Genomic DNA, 22,662 nt, shown 5'->3' with positions numbered 1-22,662 from the left:
TCTTCCTCCCAGGAGTTATCTCCAGGTTATCATCCCTTATCACATAAAATATTTCCATACTCGCAGAGCCGGTTTTAAGAGAAGAACGAACTTCAGTTAACTGGAGCTCACAGAGAGAAACGCAGAGGACCCCTAATTATTCATCCTGACAGCGATATATTACCGGCAGCTATTGGGGTAGAAGCCACGTTCTTTCTCCATGCCAGGGAACGAGGTTAACGGAAAGGTAACATGCTCTAGCTGCTTCAGATATCTTTTGGAAGAAGAAGTATGGGCCGTGAGTGAATGTTACATAATAACCTTTTGTAATTAAAGTTCACAATCATATCTACCAAGTTTAGGAAGACAGTCCCTCCTTGTTACCCAAATCCCTCCTTGATGTCCTTCTTTTCTAGGAGTTCAGCCTTCTACTTCCTGTCCTCTTCCCTCATTTGCATCACCCCACCCGTGTCTACCGGTGGTTGTCTTCGACTTTCCGGTTAATTTGCATAACAAACAAGCGATCTCTCTATTGCGCGTCTCCTGCATTAACTTCATAGGTGGTCTAGTATTGATGCACAGCACCAGGTCGTCGTAACATTTAGGGGACCAATACATTCCAAAAAAACACATAATGTAATAATTTTGCCAAGTTATAAAAGTGGAGCAATTACCATAGCAACCAATGGAATCTTTCCGCCGATAACAACCACTCTTGATACATAACCCCAATGGCTTTAAATGCTAGGTAGAGAGATCCTCTGTATTTAAAGGCCAGGGGTACCAAACCTAATAGCCCTTCAACTGATTATCTCCGTCCCTTGAGAATACCTTGGTGCCTTTAAGAGGTTAAGAGTGCCATTATTAGTTGAATTTTTTTCCCTTGAATTTTCCTTTTCTCCTTCATAAGAGCTTCAGGGAGATTCTATTTAATTGGCTTCCAAAGTACGTTTCAGAGATAACAGTTTATCAGTCCAGTTCCATCATAACTCAATTAAATCGGAGATGGGCTCTTCCTACGACGCGTTCTTTTTTGGCGAGCTTGCTGGGTCAGCACCTGGAAGATCTTCTGAGTTTTTCGTTTTATAAGAGGGGGGGTTACTTAGACTCAAGTTAATTATGTGTCCTAAGATGACCGCGTTTCCTGATGCCCCTCGATATATTTCAACGTGGGCTAGAATTAAAGTCGAAAAAAAAAAAAAAAAAACAGTAATAATAATCGGTTGATTTGTGCATTAAAGGAACGTTCCACCTTAATATCTTTGAGCATCATCAAAAAATATGTAATGTGGGTGAAGTAGAGGTCTGAATGGCATGGAACCATTTTTGATATTGTAGAGACACCATAGCATGTTTTTACTGGTCCTGAAGACATGATGTCCTCAAGCTTCAGAGTCATCTGAGGACCACCTTCTTGGTCGAGCAGAACAGCATTCTTTGGGTCCTTTGTCTTATTTATTGAGTTTTCCCGTTCCCACCAGGCACCATAATCCAAGACGGCTTTCTCTTTTGCCCTTGTCTGGAATCCCAAAATTACGGATCAGTAACGTGAACAAAAAGTAACAATTTCCATCACAACTTCATCTTCCAACTTCAAAATTGCCTACCCGGCCATTTTTTTTTTTTAATTTTTTTTTAAACTAATTTTCGCCTCGTTCGATTTTTAACATCTCTACTTCATTAAAATGCAGTTAAAAAAAAATTCCATTTTATGTGTTAATTTAACAACAACAAAAAATTATCTGCAAAAAAAATAAAAAAGATTTCTTATTTTAACAAAATCTTTTAGGTGGGACCGCCGGTTGCCGTGGGTACCTTCAGTCTCGTCTTGGATGAACTGTCAGAACTTTGTGACAATCAAATATGTATGAGATCCCTCTTGGGAGAAGAGATTGTCATAATATGAATATTCTGAATAGTCAGATTCTCTTCTGTTTTGTTATGAACGAAAAAATTCAGGTGCAAGTCAGCCATCCCCGGAGTGGTGGGCCCGACTAATTGGCAATTAACCACGGTCGTAAATGAATTCTTCTGTGATGTTAATGGGTTATTTTCCTAACATAAATGTCAAATGAAAGTGATCTTGCCGTTTATGTGTCACTAATGAGCATAAGTGGTGCAAGAGCAGCCTTCAGATGCATGTGACGGGATCGTGGGTCCCGAAATTCCTAGATACGTCTCCGACTGCTGTCATCACCAGCCTTCTTCCAATGGATGGTAAACGGCAATGGTCTGGTTTAAATGCTGGTAATTAAATTTTATCTCAGTTAATTAATCTGTCCCAATATATCTACATTTTTTCCCATGTTAGCTCTATGGGATCTGCTGGCACTCTATGGATTTTTTTTATTCTTTATTATTAATTTATATGGCGCGATCGTATTCCACAGCGCTGTACGATTGGTTAACAGGACATAAAACGTAGTGCGTTACGTAACAATATGGACTCGCAGAAACAAGAGGTAAGAAAGGAACGTAGTAGAAGACTTGTGTATTGGGGTCCGTATGAATTTTAATTTTAATGAAATTCGTATGAATGTCCAAAAAGGCGGAGGGACCCTCAGTAGAGATCTTGAATTTTCATTAGCATTTTGTTGCTTTTGCACTCTCTCACTATATTTCAGGCTGTCTCACGCTCTCTCACTATATTTCAGGCTGTCTCACGCTCTCTCACTATATTTCAGGCTGTCTCACGCTCTCTCACTACATTTCAGGCTGTCTCACTCTCTCTCTCAATGTCTCCCTGCCATCTGCTCCGACCGTTTCCATCTCCTGTCTTGCAGCTCCACTTCTTCTTTTGCTTCTTCTTCTTCTGTCTTCTGTCTTCTCTCTCTCGCCATTATCCTTTCTATTAACTTGCCTCCTGGAGCACTTCTGCAAAAGGGCGGAGCCTTCACATACACTCTCGCCCCTGATTGGAGGAATATTTCCTCTTTGGGACCCAAATCCCTGTCTCCCTTTTTTCCTCCCAAGGTAGGAAAAAGGGTATGAGTTGTGTGAATAAGCTACAAAGTTGCATAAAAACTCTTGATAAAGCCCCACCCTTAGCATCTGACCATGCCCCCTGTGCCCTTATGAAGCAGCTGCGATGTCATCTTGTGACATCACACTCAGGACACTGTAGCTTTACGTCTAGGGAGGTATTACCAAAAATAATTTAACCGACGGACCAGGACATGAGTTACATAAGACAGACCACTAGGAAGAAGAGAAAGTTGGCTTTCATTGCACTTAATTTATGCACCATGTACGACTCGCCATTCAAATTCCTCTTTATAACTCACATTTATATTCCAAATATTTCCTGCCAGATGTACAGAAATTGCATTAATGACTTCCCTTCCTCTTTTACATTCCCCATGGGAGAGTTTTGCTTCGATGTTCAATGTAGCAGGGGGAAAAAAATTGTCTTCATTACGGCAAAGCAAGCCCAGCAAAGATTTGACGTATTTATTGTTTTATTTCATTGATCTCCTACTGAACTCTATGGGTAGTATTGTATATCTGCCAAATACCCCCCTATTTAGTTTGGCCAGTCACTCTATGCCCTCCCAACCACTCTGCCCCTTTTTTCCTCCTCCTGATGAAATAATAATAATAATACTAATAATAAAAATAATAATAATAATAAATATAGAGAAAATTATATATATATGCAGGTTAATTATTTAATATGTAGCACAATGCTTCACTGATTTCCTCCACATAGTAACACCTCTAGGGGCATCTGGGCACTAAAGCTGCCCCTGTTGGTATAATTTTCAATGTGCCCTTTAATAATTCTTCATAATGGAGATACTTATTATTATATATAGCTTTAGGATTCTCTTTACATTACGCACACACACACTCATACTAATGCTTATCCCACCCGAATGATGAATTCATATATTTATATAGAGCCGGCACGCTGTAAATAAATATTGTCATTAATCCCATCCTTAAATTCACCCTAAATAGACACACCATATAGACTTATCAGAACTTCCTGTTCTTGGGATCTGCATCATTATTCCTCCCCATTGACTATTCTCTCCCTTACTGTTACGCCAGTGGTTGTTGTTGAGTGTCCAAGCCTTTGTAAGGGCGGCAGCAGGAGGAGAAGGGACAGCACTTCGGGACAGGCAAAATCGACCGGAAGCTATGCCATGGAGAAGCCAACTTAAACCCCTTTCCAGATGTCCACATCAATCATCTCTATGACTGGCAGTCAACGAAGTAAACCGTTATCCTCCTCTAAAATATGCAAAAGCAATTTCCCCCCAGATAGAGCATTAATATTCATGGGAACTCTTCTGGATTGATTTTTTTTCTTTCATTTTGTAAGAGAGTTAGACCACTCAGCAAACCCTTGGCTTGTGTTGATACTTTGTTACTTGTTAGCAATTAAGGAGAAAATCAAAGAACATGGAAGATAGAAACCCTTATTCCTCTTCTTGGATGGGATCTCTTATCCTTCTGAGCCAGTTGTTCTATATTATTGTTCAAAGTTAGTGAAATGATTGTATAAATCCAAGGTATCCAAGGTTAGAAATGTATTTATGAGCACAAAGGTTCTACTGGTGGTCTTCAAGAAGATCAAAAAGTCCAAAGATGGTTGTTATTCCTTTTAGAGGAAAACATGCAGAGGGTCACATGTAAGGTCACATATGTTTTCAAGTCTTCAGAGGTCCTGTCTTTAGACAAGACTACAAAGGTCCTCAAAGCCTATGTGACTCCACTTCTTAGTCTTTGAACGTTGCTCCACTAGAATAAGTCCCTCACTGTCCAGGCCACACAAGATATGACCGTTTTTATGGCTTGATTTACTACTTTTTTCATTCACAGATCCACTTTTTGGGTTGTCTTCCCTCAAAATAAAGTAGTTTTTCAGCACAATCACAGTTTTGTGTGTCTCATCCCCATTTCTGTTGACCGCAACACTTTGTCAATGACCCCCACTATGGGATATTGATCTCATCTTGAAGGTTCTTCCAAGGCCGATCGTCCGGTTCCAAAGACCGAGCTACATATTGTCAAACATCGGAACGTTCAGACGCGGAAAGGCTTCTTCTGCACAGATCCGTCTTGTCGGTAAATAAGATGAAAACGAAAGAATCCTGTTTGCCCTTCGGGGGTATTTTGTACTTTTGTGTTCAGTTGTTCAGCCGGGTATAAAGAAGGGAAGTAATCTTTATATGAGATGTAACATACATCGTTTCAAATGCTTCCACGACTCTCAAAGACATCTTTTACCTGGAAGCCATTCTTTAAGAATGGAGAAAAAAATCTGTTACTTTGTAACAATAGTCTCAGTGGTTAGTAGTGGTTTTTGAAAACTATTTTGAAAAGCAGGTTATATATATTATATATTATATATTATATATAATATATAATAATACATACCTGGGAAGTTTTGGGCTCCGGCTACCTGGAGATTTCTCTTGCGGGGAGCGGCCAGGACTACCTGCTGATGTCAGGGGCATCGGGAGGAAAGAGGGACTGGACAGACTAAACATGGGCAGTTGGGATGTATGTAACATCACCAGTAATATCCATTTGAGTGACAAAATGGCGCACTGGTGAAAACCTATGGGAAGAGCAGCTCTGCGCTTCTGAGCATTGAAATTCATCTATTGTGAGCGGAGAGTGAGCAGCGATGTCACGGAGATTCATTCTCTGATTTAATTGTTTAATGAAAAAGTGCGAATTCCCAGAATAAACAGATGTCTGCGTGCCTGGCGAAAGCAGCAGAAATACATTCATTTCTCCTAATTGATTTATTTGGACTGAGAGCAGGATTCTGGAATGATTCAGACACAAATAGCGTTTCATCGTCTGGCCAGAAACGTTCTTATCGCAGGCTGATCGCGTGTTCTGCTGATGCCCCCAAAGTAAACCTGTTTCGAAACGGGGGGTGTCTGCAATGCAAAGATCAAAAAAACAGCTATTTAGAAATATTCATTTTTGCATCTTTATGATAATAAAAAAGATGGCTCTCCGATTGATGTTGACCTACAAATCTGATTTCTAACCATAAATCAGCCTTTTTAAATTTAAACTTGGATTAGTGAACACAACGTGCCATTGGAACACAGGAGTGATGGGAGTGATAAAAGGCCATTGGAACACAGGAGTGATGGGAGTGACAAAGGGCCATTGGAACACAGGAGTGATGGGAGTGATAAAGGGCCATTGGAACACAGGAGTGATGGGAGTGATAAAGGGCCATTGGAACACAGGAGTGATGGGAGTGATAAAGGGCCATTGGAACACAGGAGTGATGGGAGTGATAAGGAGTGATGAGCGCCTATGAAGAGATTCCATTAAAAATCAGCCGTTTCCAGCTACTGTAGTCATTTACAACATTAACCCCGTCTGCACTGGATTTCTGATGCATTTCATGTTATTTTAATGGACATAATGTGCTTTTCTTTCTGAGCGACCCCAAACATTTGAATATATATATATATATAGCACAGGATGGCAGAGGTTTATGAGATATTAGGAGGAAGATACCATCACACTCTATAACCCGGGCATGACATCATCAACATATCTTCATATGCAAAGCAGCTGTGGGCCATTATAACATATCATGTACATACGATATCAGGCCGCTGGCATTGTAAAAATGCACAGCTAATCTCTACCCAATTGTCCAAAATGTTTTCTATATGAACATGTTTACTTTGCAGGAATATAAAAGAGTAAAGGTGGAGCAGAACCCCCAAAGCTATGGATGTACCCCAATATCTCCAGTGCGAGGAGAGGGGCAGTTTTAGAATCCTTTCTATGGAGCATTTTATTTACTGTAACATGTTATGTGGCTCTATACACATTATTGGGGCTTTTAGGGCTGTAGAACCCTGCGATCCCCTCATACCCAGCAAACATTCTGACCTCCTTGAAAAGAGGGAAGTCAGGGGAGGAAAGAGGGGCTCAGAGATAGAGATGTAATTAAGGCTTTGCTGTTCTTGCCCTTGATGTGAAGCTTCTCAGACATTATTACTAGGAGCGCTCTCCCTTCTTGGGCAGTAGGTTTGTGAGGGGTGTGGTTAGCTTCAAACAGTATTGAGTAGGAGGGAAAGTGGGCAGGGAGTGGGCGTGGCTAAATGCTGGTCCCCTGCCTGGAGAAAAGCTGGAAGTGACTCTGAGACTCTGGTAAGCACTGCTCCAACCTGAGTCTCTGGGTCAAACCTGGAGGTTTTGGGGTGCAGGGGCATTTCTGGCACGTGGCTGAAGTGCGGTGCTCAGCTTACAGCACCTGGGGCCACGGGGCCACTGTCCCTCTAGCCCTATGGAAGTAACGGCCCTGCAAAGTGATCTGGGTCCCCAAGACGGACAATTAAGCGGGTATGGATGCCTGTATTTCGAATTATTAATAGAATATTGACCCTAATGGCAGGATAGAAAAAGTATTATATGAAGCGCTTGCTGTCATGAACACTGCTTGTCGCTAAACTGTAAAGGTTTGATAGCCGACGGGTCTCTGCTCAGAGGCAGGAAGATTTCTCCTTGTGTTTTTAAAATTCTCCAAGGACCTTATGAAAAAAAGGTTTTATTTAATTTTTTTAGTTTTATTTTTTATTTTTTTGCGTTGCAACAGCTGCAATTCTTCAGTTTGGTTTGGGAGAAACATGACATTTGACAGGCTGTAAGAAGACGTCGCAGTTTAGTTAAACCCATTGCTAGTCTTATCCGTAATAGGCTAAGGAAGTTACAATGTAAAAAAAAAAAATAATAAAAAAAAAAAGAAAACCGGAACAGCTGTAGGGATGCAAAATGTTACCAAGCTCTATATATTGATAATCAAAGCATAATGCAGCAGGGAACCTTCTGACGAGTAACAAACTTACCCTTAACAACATTTTTAAATATAAAAAGAATTAGTGAAATCATAATAAATAAATATCTGTTTTGCTTTGTGAAATAAAATAAAAATAATATAATAAAAATAATAATAAATATCTGTTTTGCTTTGTGAAATAAGAATAAAAATAATATAATAAAAATAATAAATATCTGTTTTGCTTTGTGAAATAAAAATAATGTAATAAAAATCATAATTACTGGTTTTGTCAACAGGAGATGCATTTGACTTATTAGCCAAATTTTAGAGGATGACTAGAATTGCAAACAAGTTTGCTCCTTACAGGGGTTAACACAACACTGTTTTATATTGATTTATATAGCGCCATCATATTCCGTAGCGCTCTACAACTGGTAAACAGGACATAGCAAGTAGTGTATCGCGTAACAATTTGGATTTATAGAATCAAAGGAGCTTACAATCTAGGAGACATATTGAAATGACAATGGAGCGGGAGGCCACGGATACCCAGAACCCCCCCCCCCCAAGGAGACCCGAGTCTGTGAGCTGCCGGTTAAACAGACCTAGCATGAATTATTCACGTTATTCTAAATAGCTCTGGCACATGCTCCAAAAAATGTATTTTCATTAATATTTTACTAAATAGCGTAGTTTGCTTAATCAGGCAAATTGTTATGTAGAATAATTTTACCTTCCTAGTGCTTGGTACAATACATTTTTCAGGAATCTCGAGCAGTTCTCGACACAGAGCTAATCTTTATTATTTCTAGGTCAAGTACCGCGGGTTTCTCCTTTTTTTTTTATTTATTTTTTGGCGTCCTCATCAGATTAAAAGTATGATTTCCAGTTTCGCCTATGTTTTTTTTTTTTTTTTCTCTAAAACCAGTTTCTATATGTAATTTTAATGAAATGGGCGTATTTCCACAGCGGATCGTTAGACAGAACACTCGACGCAATTTGTTTTCTGAATGGAAAAATAATTGGACTTAGATTTGGTATATTTTCTTTCTTTTTTTTTTTTTGCATTTTTATTTGAAAGATACAATATATAAAGAAGGAACTCCAGACTTGTAGCCTGTACCGAGCTGAAGCCCACCCCCCCCCGTAAGCAGCCTATTGAGCAGCGGCAATAGGCTCAAGAAACTGCCCCATCTAAGTTTGACTTGCATAGCTCCCAAGTGTCCCGCATTCCATAGGACAGTCCCTATTTGACCACTCTATCCCGCTCTCCCACCGAGCTCTACCTCCATCCAGCTTTGGGATACAGAGATATAGAGCTTGGCGGAACAGCAGGATTTAGGACTGCAATCCCGCGGTCCTGTTTTCGTTAGTTGGTGTCTGGGAAGAATGCGTACTGAGCATGTGCAGAATTGTGCACATGCACAGTAGCGTTGTCAGTTTGAGTGACATTCTACCTCTCAAGCTCCGCCCCCCCCAGCATCCCGAACTTGGAAAGTTCGGAGGTATGGACTTATTTTTTCAAGATGATCTCCTTAAATGGTTCCAAACTTCCAAGGAAGCTAAATTACTCACTAGATTTAACACTTTACATGCCAGTGAGGATATAAACGGAATGCTTCACAAGATGCACCTTCCTGGGTATTTCAGTTCATATCTCCTCTGGACAAATTGGAATAACAGCTCGAGTAACATAGATATCGGCTTTTTTCTCACGGCCGCTTCACATAACTTCAAGGATTTTGAGGACAGCGCGATGCCAGCATCAGTGGGTTCGATAGTTCATGGTTCGTAGTTCTTTGCATGTTCCTTAAATCTCCAATCCAACGCATTTGTGTTATAATTGAAATGCGTTTGATCTTGCTAATCTTTGAATCCAGCCGAAATGTTGCTAGCGAGAAGAACATCTTTTTGAAGAAACGCTTTGTCTCTTGGTGTTTTCATTCACATGATCCGAGCACTTGCCAGCTTGTGGGTCATGCTAACGGGTTTAAAACATAATGTATTGTACCATAAAATAAATGAGACGGACAACCAACTGGATTTTGAAAAGGCCACAGCTTTGTTTATTGTAAAATCACTGTGACACATAAAACTTTATTTGAATTTTAAAACGTACACAACTTTGTAACATTGTAACCTCCATGACTTAGGGTCCCTCCACCCCTACTACCACACTTCACCCCATGGAGGTTACTACCACACCCCTTAAGGATAAACCGACATCCTTTCCAGACAGCTCCACCTCCGCCGGGAGCTGCCACCAACTTTTGCCGTGCACCCCAACCACGAGCCGTAAACCGCACCAGCACGTGGCATAAGCACAACGGCCCCCTCATTCCCTTGGGACCGTGCCCGTGGGAAACGCCCACAAAACGTGACAAATAAACACGGTTCCCATACCTCGGATGAGAAACCACCCAATTATAACCAGGTACCACGAATAAGTATCCTAAAAACAGCCAACCGGAACCTCAGTTCCCCGCCAATGAAGTCAAGCTGCCCCACGTGCCCCCACCACAAGGACACAAACCGGAAACAACACACCAACAGTAGGGCGGGCGGGAGGGAAAAACTTCTTCACTGCTTCCAAAATTTTAAAAAGTAGAAGGCCACGACCCCTGGCCTTCCTTAAATAGCCAAGTGGCCACACGCCCACTTGATCTGCCTAGGGCCAATCTGAGGTCAAGCCTGACCCTTACAATAATCAAGGCCGGATCATGGGGCCCCTCCTGCTATTTTGTGGTGTCTCCGGGGCCTACTGTATATTTGATGGACAGAACGGTTGACCTCAGTAACTCTCTGAAACACTTAGCAAAGCTGCTGGCTTGTACTGATACCCGTGTACAAGGAGGGTGGTATATAAGTGGAATAGCCTCTCAGCAGAAGTAGTAGGGGCTAATACATTGAGGGGACCAACGACTGATTAAGGTTTGAGTCTTTACAGCAGGAGTGGTAAACCTAGGTTTTGTCGTATTGTTGGGCATGGAAATATCTTCATAGGCGTTCATTGCTCTTTATCACTCCCATCACTCCTGTGTTCCAATGACCCTTTATCACTCCCATCACTCCTGTGTTCCAATGGCCCTTTATCACTCCCATCACTCCTGTGTCCCAATGGCCCTTTATCACTCCCATCACTCCTGTGTTCCAATGGCACGTTGTGTTCGCTGATCCAAGTTTAAAAGGCTAATTGATGGTTAGAAACCCATTTTGTAATTATGTTACAGCCAGAACTATCCTTGTTTTTCCATGAAAACAGCTGAGTGACCCCAAACCTTTGACCGGTAGCTACATTCCGGTCATTACATCATAAGACGGCCACAATATACATATCTCGGAGATTATTTAATAAATTAAACCCTTAACGTGTTTGTATCGTGTAGCTATTTTCTTGCACAAATATTTACAGAGGTAGTAAGTACAACTTGATAATTCCGCTGTCTGTTAGTCTCTGAAGATGAAGCGCCGTTCCTGTTCTGTATTATCCGCAAAGGACGGGAAGGTCATAAAAAGGCTAATTGGATTAAATGCTCGCAGGCTTTACATTATAAAAAAAAATGCAATTATTCCACTCCATTATACGGCTCTGGGTTATATTTTGTCCCGAACCCCGGCAGACGATATCTATTAATGATGATGATGTCCTTTGCTGGTCGTGATCAATACTTACACCGATCAAAGTTAATCAAATCAACATTGCTGTGCGCTTTGTTCTTTTCCCATGTAATTGGAAAGATTGCAAAACGTGTCAGTCTCTATAGCAATGATGTCAACGGTTATGATGTAACCGAGTGGCCGTCGCTGGCTACGAAGTCATTGTCTCATGACCTATGATATCACTAAATATGATGTCAGTGACAGTGGATCAATGATATACTGTCAGTGCTTACTTATATCTGATATCATTGACAGATGACCTGTGATGTCATTGTGATGTCACTTGGATCAATAATTACGGCTGGATATACGTGGCCGCACGGTATATTTTTTTTGCTCGCGAAGCGTGCGGCCGGCCATTTCCAGGTGGTGACTACAATTCCCAGCATGCTCTCGGATGAGAGATAGAGAGTAAAGCTCAATATAAGAAGGGCTGGTGTACCCCAAATCATGGCCGGCGTGTTCTCCACCCCCCCCCACCCCCACCGCGTTTAACTGACAATATCTTTCCAGTGGTCCGGGTAATCAATTCTGGGAGAGCATCCAACACTGGAAAGAGCATTGATTTCAATTTCCCTGAGTAACAAGAATCATAGAAATAAAACATTAAAATGTGTCCCCTGTTTTACTTTTACAATCCCTTCAGAGGTGTGATGCTACATCTGAATAAGGGGCCGCTGAGGTCTTATTTGAAGCTGTGTCTTACCCTAAGGGGAACTTGTCCATTGAAAGTCATCCCAAGTATCCTTGGACAATAGATCAAGTACCAAGAACCATACCGGTAGCATCTTCTCAGTCTAAAGTTCTTCAGGTCGTTATATTCGGGATAAACAATAGCGGCATCGTCTCATTAAAGATAAAAACAAATAATTCTATTCCTATGTAGAAGGAACAGAAAATAATGATCTACGTTCTCCACATTCTTCTAATTGGCCACCATTGCTATTGTCCCGTCCTGCGTTGACTATCTACAGCTCTCTGGACTATAAATATTGGCGCTGATTTCCCATTTGATTTGTTGCGGCTATTTCTTAGAATGTTCTTGTTTCCACGGTGATTGGGTTCAAGGAATGAGGCTTTTGTATCTTTCAAGGCTAAGGCTCCTAAGGGACCTTACAATAGAAATTCTGACCTCATGGGCCGCTCGTTCCCACAGCGTTTCACGTACAGTCTTAATCTCCATGTGTATAATAGTCCGTTCCTTCACCGCGAACCGTAATTATTATTAGCTATGATACGTTTAATAGCTATTAATAACCAATATCCTATATCATAGACTTGCCCCCCCATACGCACATTCTAGTTCAGAATTATAAGCATCCTAAATCAGAACTACGCACATTCTAGTTCAGAATTATAAGCATCCTAAATCAGAACTACGCACATTCTAGTTCAGAATTATAAACATCCTAAATCAGAACTACGCACATTCTAGTTTAGAACTACGCACATTCTAGCTCAGAATTAAGAACATTCTAGCTCAGAATCACGCACATTCTAGCTCAGAATCACGCACATTCTAGCTCAGAATTACGCACATTCTAGATCAGAATTACGCACATTCTAGCTCAGAATTACGCACATTCTAGCTCAGAATTACGCACATTCTAGCTCAGAATTACGCACATTCTAGATCAGAATTACGCACATTCTAGCTCAGAATTACGCACATTCTAGCTCAGAATTACGCACATTCTAGCTCAGAAGTATTTTTTGTCATTATAATAAATAAAAAATATATATATATTATAGTCACATTTTTTTCAGACTTTACAAGAATGTTCTTATTCTTATTTTGAAAAATAAGAAATAATAGAATCAGAAAACAAATTCAGGATTCTTTATTCTCAAAGTCTAGAATTATGCCGACACGTTTGCCGAAACTCTCCCCACCCCCCCCCAAAAGAAAGCATTGCGGAGAATGTCTCGGCGCATGCATAGATCCTTTTAGAAATCAAATACATTGTTTCTTCTCTATAATATTTTCCACTATACAATTGGTCGTTAACGCGCCTCTATAATTCTTTAACGTCGGTACATTTCGAAGGAGGTATTTCTCAAGAAAATACAGATACCGGGGGGGGGGGGTGGACTTCAGGCGCCACATCTCGTATTGACTTTGTTTGCTTTTACCCCCCCCACCCCACTTTGTTTTGCCGAATAATTGGACTTGGCTAAGAATAGGCTCCTATGTGTGCCTTTGCAGCCTGATGAGACAATATACTGTAAAGCCTCTCGCTCCAGGTCTCTCCAGCGACCCGCAGAGTCCCTGTAAATAACCCCCTCCTCTGTCGCCGAAAAGAAATCCACTGTCTGCAGCAGCCGTGACCTGGTCCGCTCACCCACTCACACTAATTGTTCCTGGGATATGCTTTAAAGGCTCTATTCTTTCCGGTTAGCCGGTGCCAGGAGCGCGGACCCCCATGTTCCCAGTTAGCAGATTTTTTCGGACCCTGTTCTCTGTCGAGGGCTTTTTTTTCCCCCCTTGTTCCGTTTTGGAATTGTCTCTCTTCCCGCAGCCCCATCTGCTGTGTCTATTGATCTTGTTAAATCTTGCTTTTTTTTCAGACAGCTTTTTCTTCCTCTGAATCACTATAACAAAAAAATAAAAGGCTGCATTGGGTGGTAAAGATGCTGTTCCGCTAATTGGACGGAATTTAACAGTTTCAGTAAATGTAGCCAAACGCTAAATGTCTTCCATGAAACTATTAATCATGGGAATTTTTTTTTAGGGAATGTTTAATTATCACATGATACAAACACAGCCACCGATAGGCTGTAACTACAGAGGCTATAAAAAAAATAAAATAAAATAATTATTCTTCTGTTTTTCTTATGTGATTAAATCTTCCAAGGAAATGCTTTGTCTTAAGTGCAACAACATCTTTAAGTCCAAAAGGGTGCAATGATTTACTAAGTGTTTAGACACCCGTTGTTGGTATTTATTCTGCGAATTGGATTTGGGTTACCCCATTGGCTGTTTAGATTTGGACACATATGATTTTTATATGATTAAAGCATGTAGTATGTGAAATTCGTATACCGCCTCCATGCAACAATTCTATAAAATTATCTAACAATTGATAATGTACACAATTTGAGAAATTATTTAATTTTTTAAAAATGCACTCAACGAATATAACATTTTCATGGCATTTTATGTTTGCCCCAAACCTACTAACAATCCAGATGCAGCCATCGTTTTATCGATTTTAGTGGATTTATTCTAATATAATCTAATTTCCCCAACCCAAATAATCTGTAACACTGATAAATTAGATAGAAAATATCTGTTATAATCTGGCCCGGGCACATTATTGTATCATTATAACATAATTCGTTTATCTAACATCTCTAATCCAGTTAAGGATTTCACCTGCCGGTGGCCTTAATGAGCCACATGGCCATTTAAAGGTTCTGGCTAAAGGTTCTAGGTAACGAGAAGGTATTTCTGTGTTGTTATGGATGTCTGTGCTCTCGATTAGGAGACGTTCCTTGCAGAATGCCAACATACGTTAGGAACAAGATGCAGAGGGGTCTTAAAGATTCTGACCACAATTTACTCATTCAAGACCTCCGAGATCAGTTCTTCCAATGGCATTTAAAGAAAGGAATCCTGGGGTCAAATACAGCGCAGTATACAGAAATAACCCCTGAGCGCTGTATACATAAATAACCCCCCAGCACTGTATACAGAAATAACACCCCCCAGCGCTGTATACAGAAATAACCCCCCAGCGCTGTATACAGAAATAACCCCCCAGCCCTGTATACAGAAATAACCCCCCAGCGCTGTATACAGAAATAACCCCCAACGCTGTATACAGAAATAACCCCCCAGCGCTGTATACAGAAATAACCCCCCAGCGCTGTATACAGAAATAACCCCCCAGTGCTGTATACAGTAATATAACCCCCCAGCGCTGTATACAGTAATATAACCCAAGCGCTGTATACAGTAATATAACCCCCCAGCACTGTATACAGTAATATAACCCCCAGTGCTGTATACAGTAATATAACCCCCAGCACAGTATACAGAAATAACCCCCCAGCGCTGTATACAGTAATATAACCCCCAGCGCTGTATACAGTAATATAACCCCCCAGCGCTGTATACAGTAATATAACCCCCAGCGCTGTATACAGTAATACCCCCCCAGCGCTGTATACAGTAATACCCCCCAGTGCTGTATACAGTAATATAACCCCCAGTGCTGTATACAGTAATATAACCCCCAGCGCTGTATACAGTAATATAACCCCCAGTGCTGTATACAGTAATATAACCCCCAGCGCTGTATACAGTAATATAACCCCCCAGCGCTGTATACAGTAATGTCGGTCGGTGACAAAAACCTGGTTTATCTCATTTTGTTCCAATAAACTCCCTTTATCTGCAGACCTGGAGCCGCCGTTGCTGTCAGTCATGTGATATTTTGGGTGACTTTCCCGGCTCAAACACCACACTGAGCTGATGCTTTATGGCAATGCTAATGAAGTCCTTCCTCCATAGACATTCATTGGTCAAAGAGTCTACCTGAGTGATTAAGACTGAGACATTCTATTGTTCCCCACAGGCAGTATGATAAGGAGTCGCCGTGTTTAGTAGATCGGTGGTCAGATAACAGAGCGAGAACTCCTACAAACGGCTGATATGCAGCTGCCTGAAAACATATTCTGGGTAAAAAAAAAAACTCCAACTGCACAATATTTCTGAAAACTGATTTTTAAACTGATACCAGTAGTTTTTTTAGTAGCCATTTCCCTTTATTTAGTGTTACATAGACCAAAAACTCCCCTGGGGTAGAATTATAATGTTATATTTCTTAGCAAATATTTTAATAACATGTAAATCTAACACTTACACCTACACTCCAACCACAACCCTTATCCATCGCAAACCCTTAGGAACCTTTTACGCCAACCAGGTCATTCTCGGTTGAATAAATAATCCCTTTTTTCCTTTTTTCTCTCTCTCTTTTTTCATTCAATATTTTTTCTCCTATCTAAAAAAAAAAAAAAGTAAATTGTGATCGTTAAACCCTTCCTCCGTCTGCAGCAATTCTCAGGATAAATTGCTAAGGAACCTTGGCACGGTTTCTTCGAGCGCATTTGTAACACAGTATGTTATTAATGCGGTTTTTGGATCTCGGCCAATAACGATCACCGCTGCCTTCCGGAAACCTAAGAAAGCAACAAAGTTTCGAATTTGTTTTTACTTAATGTATTTATTTGTTACAAACCTTTTTTTTTTTTTTTTTTTTTTTAATGAGATGACGTGATGTTCTACGGGTTACAAGTGAGGTTCAATAGAAGACGTGTTACACGGGCATTTACATAAAGGGGTGCAACGAATTACAGGAGGGAGAAGTGTTCGAACAAGAAGCCGTAATCTAAAACTAGAGGGTCAGATGGAGTGTGAGGCAGAGAGAGATTTAGATAAGTGGAACAGCCTCCCAGCAGAGGTGGTAGAGGGTAATACAGTGAGGGTATTAAACATGCATGGGATCTGCATATCGCTCTTGAATCTAAGACGAGACCAACGACTGATTAAGGTTTGAGTCTTTACAGCAGGAGAAACGCGCAAACTAGATTTGGCCAAATGGGGCCGAATGGGGCCGATCTGCCGGCAAATTCTATGTTCAGATAACTTAAGACTCCGCTACCCCAGACTCCCCCTTTATGTCCTGTAAGGGTGAAGAACGGGGGTTGGTTTGACGTATTGATCACCAGTTCTTAAGGAAGTCTTGATTTTTTTTCGTATTGGTTATTGTTTCTTATCACTAACGATGATGCTTCCTTGCCAATAAATATAACGTATTGAAAAATTATTCAATTATTGTTCTTTTTTTTTTTTCCCCCAGCTCATTTCTAGTGATGCAGATGGGGCTATTCAAAGAGCTGGAAGATTTCGAGTGGAGAACGGATCTTCAGATGAGGTACTACCAAAAAATATAGGAGATTAGACACACGTTTTGTCCCAGAGAAGTTAATGTATCGTAAACACGAGCTTTCAAGGATGTTTTAATGAATCGTAGAGCGTTCTCCTCCTCCTGAAATTACAGTCTAAGACTCGGAGAAGATGAGACTAGTTTGAGAAGGACCATTCGTGGTCCTTGGTCCATGAATACTTGAAACTTAAGGCCAATGCAAACATTTACAAAGTTACAAACAGAATATACATTTTCCTTAAAATATCAAGCAATATATTATATTTCTATATACATATTGTGATATTTATGTCTTATTTCTAACAATTTTAAAAAAAAAAAACGTTGATCCTGTGACCTTTCTCTCCCAGCCCTACAAAAAATCTTATTGTATATCAGTAAGATAAAAGCCGGCACTTTTTATTGTATCTTGTATACCTTATGTATGTCGGTCAGACAAGCTGCGTGGTTAACATCAGCCATTGTTGTTCTCTCATTGCGTCCTTCCCGTTTCTCATAAGATTCCTCATCTGCTTGGCATGTCTTCTTCTTTCGGAGGTTCATTATTCTTCTAATAAGGGTTTAAGGATGGACACGCAGGGATCAAAACACGTTATTTTTGCTTCTGGTTGAGCAGCAGAGAAAATCCTATGGTCGGTGGAAAATGACTAATTAGGCGTCTCAGCTGAAACCTCGCACAGGGGTTTAAGAAGATGATTGTATGACTGATGTGTATTGTTGTAAACATTTCTGAAAGCTAATAATCCTGGAAATAAGATTTCCAACCTGAAGGATAACAGAGAAGCAGTGGATCGGGATTGAAACCATAGGTGGTAGTAGGTCGGTTCTAGGGTAGGTCAGCCCACCAAGTCTAGATGAGATCCCTGAAGCTCCAGTGTTGGCCCATTGATTCTCAGTGTTTGGTGACCTCCTCACCCCAGCGGAAATTAAAATTGTCTTATGGTTTGGGTGTAGGTGGAATTGGTGGAATAAAACAAAAAGAATAGGACATATATCTTCTATACTGGAGCTATGCCAGGTACATAATATCTAGACCTGAACAAAACCAGCTGGGAGGATGAGGTTCGTTCATGAGGCCATCAGATGTTCTCCAACATATGAGACCATACAGCGTCTTGACTGGTTTTCTAGATACTAAATTAAGTTTCATTAAAAATCTTACGGAGGTTATCTACAGGCAATTAGCTGGGACTGGAAAAGACTTCCCAAGGCCAAGGATACTAAATATTATATAGAATGGTGATCAGGACAATAGAGTTAAAACAGAGAGTAGCTGACAGTTTTCATAATGCAGCCATACAGGAGACACCAGAGAGCGCCCTGAATACTAATCGGGAATTATTCTACTGCGGAAACGAAGGTCACCGGTGCCGGGGTGATAAACGACCTCTAAAGCTTCTACATTCTAAACAAGTCACCATGAATGTTTCACAACATGACGTAATGTAGCGGTGGATTGGAAACTGCTGTTAATGTCTCTTTGATTTATGTCGGTTGAGCTGTGTCTCGCTCCTGTCCCCTTATATAAGGACCAAAATCTTCCACTAGACAGTTACTCTGGCCCTGAAGCAGACCCTACGGAAACCAACCTGAAGATCAAAGGCTGCCCTTGAGGCTCGGTAACCGGCTGTGGCGTCCAAAGCTTTCTGGACAAATCCATTGGGTTACTAAGTAACTATGATTATGAAGGGGTAGCGTTATTTAAAATTAGTTTAACATTAGTAAAAATCCTTAATAAGAATGAATATTATCACTAATATAGAGAAAAGTTTCCTTCTATGAGACTTTGTTGCCACTGGGAGCTCCTCGTTGAGCGCAGCGTTCCTCTTGACTGTAACCAAGTGGCTTTAATGCCATTCCTTTTTGGAACCCTAGCTTGTTGGCCATTAAAAATATCCCTAACTGAGTTAATTTTATAAAATAGACTTATTATCTACAGCTTTTTGGTAGGACAAACACAAACAGGAAGGCTCAGTTATCAAGTTATCATAAAACCGACCTTTTCTCCCCCAGAGATTAAAACTCAATACCAAAGTTTTTTACCTTGTATGGCTTTAAAGTATATCAATTTAGTTAAATACAAATTTGTAATGTATTATATATAAATATATATTTATTTATATATAGTCAATATTGTCACATTTTTATTCTACTATCTCATATTATATTAAATGTATTTATATGATGCCAGCGGATTCCGTAGCGCTATTACAATAAGGAAACAGTGAAAATTAACAATTACATTAGAATTGACAATAAGATTAGCAGGCTTTGAGACATATTAGTAGAGAGGGAGAAGAGGCTCTTGTTCTTGTGAGCTTACAATCTATTAAAGTTTAGCCCTGGGTTGGATTTAGAGGTTAACCGGTTGCCACGTGTTCGTCGAGGCCGCCGCCATATTCGCCGGCGGGGTGGCGTTCTGTCTCCCTGGGGATTATAATCATGCAAAGCTGTGAATAGCGCTGTCCCCTTTATGTTTGCTCCATGAAACAGTCAGATCACAGCGGAACGCATCTGCGCCATAGAAAGAAAACACAAGCGAAATCTGTTTACTGAACTCTTTTTTCCGCAACGAGAACAGATGTTTTCGGGAGGGGGGGGGGGGCATAGAAATAAAGCAAGACAAATATACTTTGCCTTTTATCGTAGTCCATGTGTCTCTTTTCAGAAAGGCAACAGGGTGAATTTTAAGTCGATGCCCTTTGAAAAAGCAGAAACGTGAATAACGATGGCGGCAGTAACAGTAAGGGGGGGCTCAGACGGTATTTCAAGGCTAATGGGCTCCTCTATGGCCTTTTTATCTTTTCTTTTTCTTTTGATGATAAATATTCATGTTAGGCCGATCGCGTGCCACATCAAGAGAGTCGACATTAAAGAGTGAAATTGGCTATTTTTAAAGCGTTATAAACAGAAGTTAAATAGTTAAATACAGATGGCTGTATAGGAACCACAATGCACCATCACCAGAACCTGTCTAGGATCCTTCTATGGATGATTCCCTGCCAATATGGATCGGGCAGAACTAACCAAACTTTGGGCTGGTTGGGATAGTCTGTGCTAGACCTGGGTTTTTTTGGGGGGTGGGGGGGTCACTTTATTACTAGGCCAATTTGCAGTCCCTTTCTGCCCTTGTATGTAAATGAGGGAAGGGTATAGGGAAAAGTTTTTACCGTTTTGGACGTATATATAAGACCCGTGTGCGCCATACACATACACGCATTCATGCTATACTCATACATCCCAAGTGTCCCTCTTTAGAAGGTTTATTAATGTGGTGCAAAAAATATGCAGCTTTTTTCTCCTTCCTTTTTTTTTTTGCCTTTCAAAGTCTGACGTCTCCTATAACCAAAATACGTCTCCTCTGATGACAAATACGGTCGTTTCCAGTCCTAGCGTCCAAGGAGAAAAAATGTAATAAAATGTTAATATGATGAAAGCTGCACGTCCCTAGAAAATGGAATCACTTAATGTGATTAATTAAACTTTTTCAAGGTAAAAAGGGAAGGAAAAAAAACCCCAAGGTGAGTTAGTGTCTTCTGAGGTCTCCGTGATAGATCGGTTCCCACAACCAATCCAGTGCATGTTAGATCTCTAATTTTTGCAGACAGCTTCAAGTTCAGGTCGTCTTAACCACACAAAAAAAGACATTAGCTCCTTGTGTTCCTGTCTCAGCTCAGACACATTTGTCGAGGAAGGAGATCCAGGTGGACCAGTCATCCCAAATTATAATTCTTCTAAATCATATGTTTGACCTCAAAATACCTTGTGGATGTTACCGTATAATAGTCTGTTTGCCATACAACCTCTATATAATTAGCTGATCAGGAGGTCTCTGGAGGGGGCTTTCCATGACTAGGTCATTAAGCAAGTTCCTTGGTTCTTTCATCTACCCAAAAACACCCCCCCCCCTCCGATGTGCCCAAGGAAATACACAAGAAGGGCATTTTAATAAGAATAAGTCCAAATAAACAACAAAAATTGTGTACAGTTAATTTAACATATTCCATGGAGAATTTACCAAAAGACTTCTCTTGTTGGAACACCACCATGCCACCAGTTCCATGGGCTTCATGACTCTCACCCCTAGAGCCAACTTAGTTTCCCAGCTTATACCCAAGCCCTTCAAGAACTTAAGTTCCAATAAACTTTAAAAATAGGGTCCTCGCCACCCCTACCGCATTTTCCCCTTCGCCCTAATTATCCAAGGAGCCGCTTTTGAGTTGGGTTGAAGAACGTGAAGTTAGTGTAGATGCGGCTCAACAGCCTAGTTGACTTATGCCAACAGTAATGATAATTTAACTGAAATGCTGACGAATGTAAATTCGGCTTAACCTTCAGACGTCCTTTTGACGCTCCCTTTTGGATTTCTTTACAGAATGTTGACTACACCCCGGGAACTTGGAGAAGAACCGACGTACATTTAGAAAACCCCGAATATCACACCAGATGGTATTTCAAATATTTTCTCGGCAAAGGTGATTATAACTCTCTCTGTTAATTAAAAAAAATAAAATAAACATCATTATACAACATGTCAACAGATTTCTAGGAAATCTAAAGTTATCAAAAATTTGTATTTTTTTTAGAAAAGGGGGGAGGGGATGAGGTCTAAAATCCTTGCTCAAACCACTACTGTAAATATCTATTTCTTATCAACTTTGGAGAAGACCTTGGGCAATGAAGGGTTTAATAAACCTTTCTACTCTATTTAAAGTGAAACTATGACATCACCAATCAATACCATGGCACAATGAGAGGGTTTATGTCCACATGACTAACAAATATTTCTAATTAAACTTTTTCTCTTATAAAATTACTATTTTTTGTTATAGTTTTATATTTGTTTTTCATCCATAGAGCCAAAAAATATACATTTTTATTTTTCAGTCCATCAAAACTACATTGGAACAGATGCTGAAAAGAACCCCTTTTTTCTCTCAGTGGTACTTTCCGACCAAAACAATCAGCGGGTCCCTCAATACCGCGCAATTCTATGGCGGAAGACAGTAAGTGACACTGAGGGGGGGGATGCAGAGACGTCATATTATCTACATTTTTCTTTTCACATATGCTTTAGTTTTAATTAATCTCTAAAATGCAATTTGGACATAGATTTTACTTGGGTTTTTTTAAGGAAAAGTTTATTTTTTGGGGTTTTTTTTTTAAATGTTTTTACAAAAATACTTTGTTTTTTAATTTAGTTTTTCTTTTTTCATTTTCTTGTATTTCTTGATCCTCTGTAGAAAATTGAAAAAGAACCAAAAAATGTATTTAAAATGTAATTGTATGAATTTTGAC

The 22,662-nt window shown here is 40.3% G+C and overlaps 1 protein-coding gene across 1 annotated transcript in view; it reads left to right on the top strand.

Moving 5' to 3' along the window:
* The window catches only part of LOC149281820 (GTPase-activating Rap/Ran-GAP domain-like protein 3), a 58,797-nt gene that overhangs the window by 11,764 nt on the left and 24,371 nt on the right, over positions 1-22,662 (top strand). The window contains exons 3-5 of the mRNA XM_089498942.1: positions 17,278-17,352; positions 21,740-21,839; positions 22,252-22,370. Of these exons, the coding sequence (XP_089355068.1) occupies positions 17,278-17,352; positions 21,740-21,839; positions 22,252-22,370 (294 nt within the window). The remainder of the gene's footprint in view (positions 1-17,277; positions 17,353-21,739; positions 21,840-22,251; positions 22,371-22,662) is intronic.

This window comes from Sceloporus occidentalis, unplaced genomic scaffold (assembly GCF_023333645.1).
Source record: "Sceloporus occidentalis isolate IW3139 unplaced genomic scaffold, rSceOcc1.0.p SCAF_127, whole genome shotgun sequence".
In the NCBI taxonomy this organism is placed as follows: Eukaryota; Metazoa; Chordata; class Lepidosauria; order Squamata; family Phrynosomatidae; genus Sceloporus; species Sceloporus occidentalis.
The sequence above is the reverse complement of the archived record's forward strand: the minus strand, read 5'-3'. Positions and strand labels throughout refer to the sequence as shown.